The 9,472-nt window shown below is 39.3% G+C and overlaps 1 protein-coding gene across 3 annotated transcripts in view; it reads right to left on the bottom strand.

Moving 5' to 3' along the window:
- The window catches only part of MEP1A (meprin A subunit alpha), a 45,877-nt gene that overhangs the window by 18,817 nt on the left and 17,588 nt on the right, over positions 1 to 9,472 (bottom strand). For all 3 annotated transcript variants that reach the window (XM_017847695.1, XM_017847697.1, XM_017847696.1), the window contains one exon: positions 7,350 to 7,467. In XM_017847695.1, the coding sequence (XP_017703184.1) occupies positions 7,350 to 7,467 (118 nt within the window). The remainder of the gene's footprint in view (positions 1 to 7,349; positions 7,468 to 9,472) is intronic.

Raw genomic sequence — 9,472 nt, 5'->3', positions numbered from 1 at the left:
GGTCCAAAGATGGGGGACACTTAAAGAAGGAACATTCCCCAGAGGGAATACTATGCAGGCTTTAAAAGTGAAGATATAATACATTATAAAAGTGGCATATACTCAGAAGCAAATCAGTCCTATCATAACAATTCATCAAGGTAGAAAGCAATAAAAATTGGCATTCCTCCTCACCTCCACAAACCCACAGGGCACTCCAAAGAATAACACTATTGCCTTTATCTAAAAAATTGTTATCCAAGGGAAAGCTGTTGTTGATTTAATTTTCTTCTTTTCTTTCTTTTTTCTTTTCTTTAATTTTTTTTTTTGAGATGGTGGTCTCACTTTACCACTCAGGTTGCTGTGCCACAATCACAGCTCACAGCAGCCTCAACCTCCTTTACTTGGATGATCCTCCCACCTCAGCCTCCCGAGAGGCTGGGACTTGGAACTACAGGCATGTCCCACCACACCCAGCTAATGTTTTTATTGTTTTGTAGAGACAGGGTTTCACCATGTTGCCCAGGGTGGTCTCAAACTCCTGGGCTCAAATGATTCACCCTCCTTGACCTCCCAAAATGCTAGGATTACAGGTGTGAGCCATTGCACCCAGCCCTTTTATACTTTAATAAATTTTCAAATTTCCTATAATGAATAAGCATATATTTTATGACCATAAAAGAACCTCATTAAAAGCAAATTAATAAAATCCATGTGTTTGCAAATAGCAGATCTATAGTGTTATGACATCACAGAGAAGGCTACCTAACTTATTTCTGAAGGGTATCAGGCAAGGAGGACCCATAACTTCCTTCTGAAATAAATGGGCTCGAGAACCTATGACAGATTCCCTAAATTCCTTGTGATAGAATGTCTTCCTCTTTCCACGCCCCCTCCCAATTATTTTTTCTCTTCTCGTAAACCCAATTTTTCACCTCTATTAGCAAACCCAAAGCTTTCCACAATGTATCCTATTGGCTTTAAATTGTCAAATGAAGATCTATACTTTAACCAATGCTGAGCAGAAAAGAAAGATTTCCTGATAGTCATAAATGCAACCAATGGATTGCAAGTTTCATGATGACAGTCACAGTGTCTTACCTGCCATTGTTCTCCCCAAGATTATTGACATAGTATAGCTTTAAAGGCTAACATGTGATTTTAACTCAAAGATGAGTCTTAGTTATTTATTTTCTTTTTTTGTTGTTGTTGAGACGGAGTCTCGCTCTGTCGCCCAGGCTGGAGTGCAGTGGCCGGATCTCAGCTCGCTGCAAGCTCCGCCTCCCGGATTTACGCCATTCTCCTGCCTCAGCCTTCGGAGTAGCTGGCACTACAGGCGCCCGCCACCTCGCCTGGCTAGTTTTTTTGTATTTTTTAGTAGAGACGGGGTTTCACCATGTTAGCCAGGATGGTCTCGATCTCCTGACTTCGTGATCCGCCCGTCTCGGCCTCCCAAAGTGCTGGGATTACAGGCTTGAGCCACCGCGCCCGGCCTATTAGTTTTCTAATAACTTTATTAAGGCATAATTTACATACTATAAAATTCTTTAAGTATACAATTAATGACTTTTAGTAAGTTTACAGTGTTATGCAAATGTAACCATGATCAACTTGCCTCTCTGATAGTGGCATTTTATTACCAAATCAGAGTTTACTCTGCAAAATATTCACAACTCAGAGAAAGCATTTATTATTTATCTTTCTTTTTAAATTCCTCCCCCAACAGAAAGACATAAGTTGTAAAAATACCATACATTCCACCTCACTGAGAACTTTTGACCTTGTCTTTCTGAAAGAGCCCCAGTTAGCCTCCAACTTCAGGGGACCAGTGCCCGGAAGGGTTTAGTGGCACTTTGGGTGAGTCGCTTCCCAAAATATCTTCCTCTCTTTTTTCCTCTCTTAAATTATTTGTAACAGAGACACCTCCTGGCCATAGGTGATAGGGTTTCCCAGATTCAGCATTTTTACAAAGAATGTCTCTCAAAGCTGACCTACCCCTTAATCAAGTACTTGGGACTCAGTTGAAAACAAAAAAAGAAGCCGGGAGAACTTCACTGGGAAAGGGAGAATTTTGGAAAGTAATTATGTGGATTTTGTTTTATTTTTTAAGGAGTTTTCTTTATGAAAAAAAGATGCAAAAGTGGTAGCTGAAGAATGGAAATAAAATTCTTAAGAAAGTTAATTGTTTCTCTGACATTTTCAATGAAAATTAAAGGTTTTAGTACTTTCTTGAAGGTCAGAGATTGCCAAGGGACAAAATGCAGTAGTCAAAAGCAGAGAGCCTCTGAAATGTGTGGTCTTTGCAAGGCCTGAGATATACTTTAAATGTTTCCCCTTTACGGAAAAATAAACCATCCAACTACTATTGGTTATCTCTGTTTATATGACCTGCAAAAACCTCAAGCAATAAAATACATGCCACAAGATGAGTTTACCCTCCTACCTCATCCCCAAAATTATTCTTTCAGCAATATTCCCAGCCTCAGCAAATGAAATTACCACTTGCCAGCCATCCAAATCCAAAATCTCAGAGAGTTTTGACTCCTCTCCCTTCCTAACCCCTCCCACTAACCAATTTGATAAGGTTAAGTTCTAATAAATCTACTTTTTCACATATTTCTGAAATCCATTCCCTCTTCTTTGTATCACCTGCTTCTTCCTTGGTACAGGTCCCTTCCATTTTTCCCCTGGAAAATGGGAGCATCCGTTAATCGATCTCTTGCCACCAGTCTTGCTCTATTTCAATTCTTTAACCACTGTTGATCAAGTAATCTTTCTACAATGGAAAACTAGCATAGAATGAACCTTGCACCAAACAATAGGCCCCTCACACATGGCTCTCCATCACCAGGCTCCTGCTCACCTTCCTGGCTCCTGCTCATTATCTGCCACTGACATGCAAAACTCCAGGCACACCGAACTTAGGGGGTTCTCCATGTAACCAGGTTCAGGTTCATGTTTGCTCTCTTTTCACCCTCTCCTTCTTCTTCCCTTTGATCCTCTCCACCCCTTCCTCTTCCTCCTTCTCCTCCCTCACCCTCTCCCTCTCTCCCTCTTCCTGCCCCCAATTTGTCCTCCCTTCTTCTAACACTCATCTCAACTCTCCCTGATGCTTCATCCCACACTTTCTCAGTGGTCCCACTCCTGCCCTGCTGCAACTCGGGACACTCGTTGTCATGTATTAAGACAATATACTAATTTCTCCACCATCCCCACCCGCCAACTGTAAGCCTGCTGAGGGCTAAGACCGTATTGCATATTTTGTTGCACCTACAGTCAAGCATACTTCCTGGAATGTAGTAGGTGTACAGTTTTTAAAAAAATAGAAGAATGAAGCCGGGCGTGGTGGCTCATGCCTGTAATGGTGGCTTACGCCTGTCATCCCAGCACTTTGGGAGGCCGAGATGGGCCGATTACCTGAGGTCAGGAGTTCAAGACCAGCCTGGCCAACATGGTGAAACTCCGTCTCTACTAAAAATACAAAACTTAGCTGAGCATGGTGGCACATGCCTGTAATCCCAGCTACTCAAGAGGCTGAGGCAGGAGAATTGCTTGAGCCTGGGAGACGGAGGTTCCAGTGAGCCGAGATCATGCCGCTGTACTCCAGCCTGGCTGACAGAGACAGACTCTGTCTCAAAAAAATAAATAAACAAAATAAATAAATAAGCTCCAAAAATAACTACTCAGGTGAGTGAGGTTTTTAATTTGTATCTAAGTAGTTGTCAGTGTTTTCTTTTATTTAACTGCTATTTTTTGCATTTTTTTCCTAAGAGGCTAAATCATGTGCTAACTACCATTTTCATCACACTATCCATCCATGATTATTAAAACCCCATGGTCAGGACTCGGGATTAAGATGGGTGATAGGAGGCAGGACTAGCTTGCAGCTGCCTGGACAGAGCAGTGTATGGAGACTCACATCACGAATTTTTGCTCCAAGAACTACCGCAGGAACATACCGGGAAAGTCGAGAGAATCCATAGACCCTTTGAAGGAACTGGATCATAACTGCATGCTCCCTGAGATGCCGAAAACCTGTGAGTAACTGCATGCTCCCTGAGATGCTGAAAACCTGTGAGTCTGCTTGCTTTCTCAACAGGGAGGCTCGTGGTCTGGGACAAGTTCTCAGCCCTGGTCACCAGCCACCTGGAAATGGACTCAGTGCTGTTGAAGGGGCATGGTGCGAATAAGCCCAGCCTTTAGGGCTGCGGGCTGTATGGGAGCAGGGTGAGACCTGTGACTGCAGGCTTTTCCCCACTTCCTTGGCAACCTGTATAACTCAGCAGAGGCAGCCATAATCCCTCCTGGAATATAACTCCACTAGACTGGGAACCACACCCCCATCCCCTACAACAAACAAAGAAAACTACAGACCAATATCCCTTGGTATCCCCTAATATGTTCATACATGCAAAATCCGCAAAATGTACCAGTGAACTGAATCAAACAGCATGTCAAAAAGATAATTCAACATGATCAAGTGGGTTTCATACCAGGGATGCAGGGATGGTTTCACATACACAAGTCAATAAATGTGATACACCACATAAAGAGAATTAAAAACAAAATTCACATGATCATCTCAATAGATGCAGAAAAAGCATTTGACAAAGTCCACCATCCCTATATGATTAAAACCTTCAGCAAAATTGGCACAGAAGGGACTACCTTAAGGTAATAAAAGTCATCTACAACAAACCCACAGTCAACTTTATAGTGAATGACAAAATGTTGAAAACATTTCCCCTGAGAACTGGAACAAGACAAAGATGCCCTCTGTCACTACTTCTATTCAACATGCTACTGGAAGTCCTAGCCAAAGCAATCAGACAAGAGAAAGAAATAAAGGGCATCCAAATCAGTAAACAGGAAGTCAAATTATCACTGTTTGCTGATGATAAGATTGTATACCTGAAAAACCCTAAAGTCTCATCCAAAAAGCTCCTAGAACTGCTAAATAAATTCAGTAAAATTTCAGGATACAAAATTAATTTACACAAATCAGTAGCTCTGCTAAACACCGACAGTGACCAAGCTGAGAATCAAATCAAGAACTCAACCCCTTTCACAACAGCTGCAAAACATAAAATAAAATACTTAGGAGTATGCTTAACCAAAGACTGAAAGACCTGTATGAGGAAAACTACAAAACACTGGTGAAATAAATAATAGATGACACAAACAAATGGAAAGCTATCCCATGCTCATGGATGAGTAGAATCAATATTGTGAAAATGACCACAATTGCCAAAAGCAATCTACAAATTCAATACAATTTCCTTCAAAATACCACCATCATTCTTCACAGATCTAGAAAAACAGTCCTAAAATTCATATGGAACCAAAAAAGAACCCACATAGCCAACTTAAGACTAAGGAAAAAGAACAAATCTGGAGTCATCACATTACCCAACTTCAAACTATACTATAAGGCCATAGTCACGAAAACAGGAAAGTACTGGTATAAAAATAGACACATAGACCAATGGAACAGAATAGAGAACACAGAAATAAACTCAAATACTTACAGCCAACTGATCTTCAACAAAGCAAACAAAAACATAAAGTGGGGGAACGACATCCTATTCAACACACGGTGCTGGGATAATTGGCAAGCCACATGTAGAAGAATGAAACTAGATCCTCTTCTCTCACCCTACATAGAAATCAACTCAAGATGGATCAAAGACTTAAATCTAAGACCTGAACCCATAAAGATTCTAGAAGGTAAAATCAGAAAAACACTTCTAGACATTGGCTTAGGCAAAGACTTCATGACTAAGAAGCTAAAAGCAAATGCAACAAAAACAAAGATAAATAAATGGGACTTAAATAAACTCAAAAGTTTCTGCATGGCAAAAGGAATAATCAGCAGAGTTAACAGACAACCCACAGAGTGGGAGAAAAATCTTTACAATGTATATGTCCAACAAAGGACTAATATCTAGAATCCATAAAGAACCCAAACAAATTAGCAAGAAAAATACAAACAAACAATCCCATCAAAAAGTGGGCTAAGAACATGAATAGACAATTATCAAAAGAAGATATATAAAAGGCCAACGGACATATGAAAAAATGTTCAACATTACTAATTATCAGGGAAATGAAAATCAAAACTACAGTGTGATACCACCTCACTCCTATAAGAATGGCCATAGTTAAAAAATAAAAAAATATATACACTAGTGTGGATGCATGAAAAGGGAACACTTTTACACGGTGGATGGGAATGTAAACTAGTACAATGACTATGGAAAACAGTGTGGAGGTTCCTAAAAGAACTAAAAGTAGATCTACTATTTGATCCAGCAACCCCACTACTAGGTATTTATCCACCCAGAGAAAAAGAAGTCATTATACGAAAAAGATGCTTGCACACAAATGTTCATAGCAGCACAATTTGCAATTGAAAAAATATGGAACCAGCTCAAATGCCCATCATATATATACGTGTGTGTGTGTGTGTGTGTGTGTGTGTGTATGTATATATATAAATGGATGGAGTTGGAGACCATTATTCTAAGTGAAGTAACTCAGGAATGGAAAAAACAAACATTGTATGTTCTCACTCATATGTGGGAGCTAAGTTATAAGGACGCAAAGGCAAAAGAATGGTACATGGACTTTGGGGACTCAGGGGAAAGGATGGGGTGTGGCGAGGGATAAAAGACTACACTTCGGGTACAGTTCTTGGGTGATGGGTGCACCAAATCTCAGAAATCACTGCTAAAGAACATATTCATGTCACCAAAAATAAATAAATAAATCACACATGGCCAGAACCAGACAACTGCTGCAGGCAAAGCCTGGAGGCAGCAATGGAAACTGCATTGTGAAGGAGTGAGGAAATACCCCCATGTGGAGCTGAAGACACAAACATACAGCATCACAACAGATGGTGGCTTTGCTTTCCAATCTATTGGTTGACATAAACACCATCGAAGAAAAACGGCTTCTTCCTTGATACATCATTTAGTTCTTCTTAGAAATAAATAACTATAAAGAGCAAATTTATATCTACAACTGTTCAAAGTCTAGCAACAAAGTACTACAACTTAGAACAGTACTCTTTAAAGGGTCAAGTTTATACTTCAATAAAGCTGACTTTTAAAAAAGTACTCTAATTTAAAACATGACCTAAACCTAAAATAGTATTGAAATAGATTTCCCTGAAGCCAAGACATATCCAAATAATTCATTCTGTACAGAGTATGCTAAAATGTTATATAATTTAAAAATTCACAGTGAACAATTTGATTTTCCATTTCGTTTCTTTCCAATTTCTTCTTTTCACATTTGAAAGAGATGTGTCGCTTTTTATAAACCAAAGTATGCATGATTTCCACTCTGTAAAATTTCATACCAACCCGTTAAACTGTTGAAATATGATATATGAGCTCTCTCCTTCATAGGGCTTGAAATCCACACAGGACTTGAGGCGGAACATCTCAAAGGCATACAGAATGGCTCCTTTAGCATTCAGCGCTGCAGACATCAGTGAAAATATCAATGAGCATTAGTTTAAACCTTGGATAATATCTACAACTTATAGTTTAGAGAAAAACATGCTACCACATGAAATCCACAGAGGTGCATGATAGATTTTTTGTTAATAAATAGATTTCCTGGTAACTAAAACTGCAAAATTGGTTATGGACATCTGCAAACTTAGTTGTGGACATAAACATCAAGTGCATACCTTGAATGCACAATGCATATGTGTCTACAAAATAAGAATACTCACATGTGTATATGGCTAAATAAAATAATAAAATAACTTCAACACTTTCTCCCTTTCCCTTTGCCCCACTGAAGCAGAGATTTAGAGTGCATTGCCTCAGGAGAGTCACATGGCAGAGCAGAAAACAAAAGTGGCTTGTGAGTAGCTCTGGCTTTAGTAGACATAGATAAAGTACCTTAGAGAAAGGCAGTGAGATAGTGTTCCTTACCCCAATCTAAAAACATGTTCTCTCTTTCTGGAGGAGGAAAGCAGAGCTTAGAGAGGTTTGTGGGTTCTGAGAGCATAAGAAGCACATACGGTATTTTACCCTGCTTCCCAGAAAGATGCCTAGGAGATGGCAAGACCAGACAGCTAGTACTGCACACAGCCTTAGAAAAGATTTCTGTAACCCAAGCTCAGTACCGAAGCAGCAGAAGACTAGCGGACTTGAAGTGGCAGGAAAAATAGATGCTGACTAGTAACCTGTGGGGACAAATGACCAAAGATCAAATGCCTTTCATTTCACCTAGCATGCATGCACTTTGGCATTGTAAGACAAAGATGGGGTAGAGAAGAAAGATACTCCAGAGGAACTGAGATTATGTTTTACTTTGTGTATATTTTCCCCTCCCATCAACTTACTGAAGGCTAGAATCTAAGTTAAAAATTAAGCCAAGCTATATAAAATTAAATTATATTTCTTGCACATTTGATTTAGTGCTTTCTCTCAAAGAGTTTATAATTATTGGCCAGGAAATTACATCATATTTTTCTGGCCTTTATTTCATTTGATAAACTATCAAGTTGGAGCTTCCATAGCCTGGATGTCATAATATCATATCAAGATCATTAAAGAAATAGTCATGGGAATAGTCAATAAACTAATTGTGGAAACAACACAGATAACAACAACAAGAGCATTCATTACATCTGCTGGGAGATTTTCATGCACTTTTGCCTATTCTCATTTAGTTACATCTGTAATACAAAGAGATACACCTAAGATAGCTGTGGTGTTACAACAATGTAAGAAAAAAAGTGATTATACTGAAGTCAAGCTTCCTAGAAGGCTATGTGACTTTTTTTATCCTAAATTCAAGTGGTGGGATTTCTGAGAGTGGTTAGTTTTTAAATCATACCTCTTCTTCCTTCTCCACACCTGAATAAGTCGTAAAGAGGGAACTAAGCAACTCTGTAATAATTTTGTAAAAATTGCCTCTACATCATTGGGATAAATGAAAATAGAGCCCATTTGAAGTCTTCCTCTTCTCCATGAAGGCAACCCTGAGTGCCCCTCTTCTGAATGCAGGAGCCACATTTGGTCTTCCTTCCTTCCTTCCTCCCCTTCTCTCCTTCCCTTCCTTCCTTCCTTCCTTCCTTCCTTCCTTCCTTCCTTCCTTCCTTCCTTCCTTCCTTTCTTCCTCCCTCCCTCCCTCCCTCTCTCCTTCCTTCGTTTCTTTCTTTTTTCTTTCTCTTTCTTTCTTTCTTTCTTTCTTTCTTTCTTTCTTTCTTTCTTTCTTTCTTTGTTTCTTTCTTTTTTCTTTCTCTTTCTTTCTTTTTTCTTTCTCTTTCTTTCTTTCTTTCTTTCTTCTTTTCTTTCTTTCTTCCTTTCTTTTTCTTTCTTTCTTCCTTTCTTTCCTTCTTTCTTTCTCTCTTCCTTCCTTCCTCCCTCCCTCCCTCTCTCCTTCCTTCGTTTCTTTCTTTCTTTCTTTTTCTTTCTTTCTTTCTTTCTTTCTTTCTTTCTTTCTTTCTTTCTTTCTTTCTTTCTTT

This window comes from Rhinopithecus bieti, unplaced genomic scaffold (genome assembly GCF_001698545.2).
Source record: "Rhinopithecus bieti isolate Rb0 unplaced genomic scaffold, ASM169854v2 scaffold_28517, whole genome shotgun sequence".
NCBI classification, from domain to species: Eukaryota; Metazoa; Chordata; class Mammalia; order Primates; family Cercopithecidae; genus Rhinopithecus; species Rhinopithecus bieti.
The sequence above is the reverse complement of the archived record's forward strand: the minus strand, read 5'-3'. Positions and strand labels throughout refer to the sequence as shown.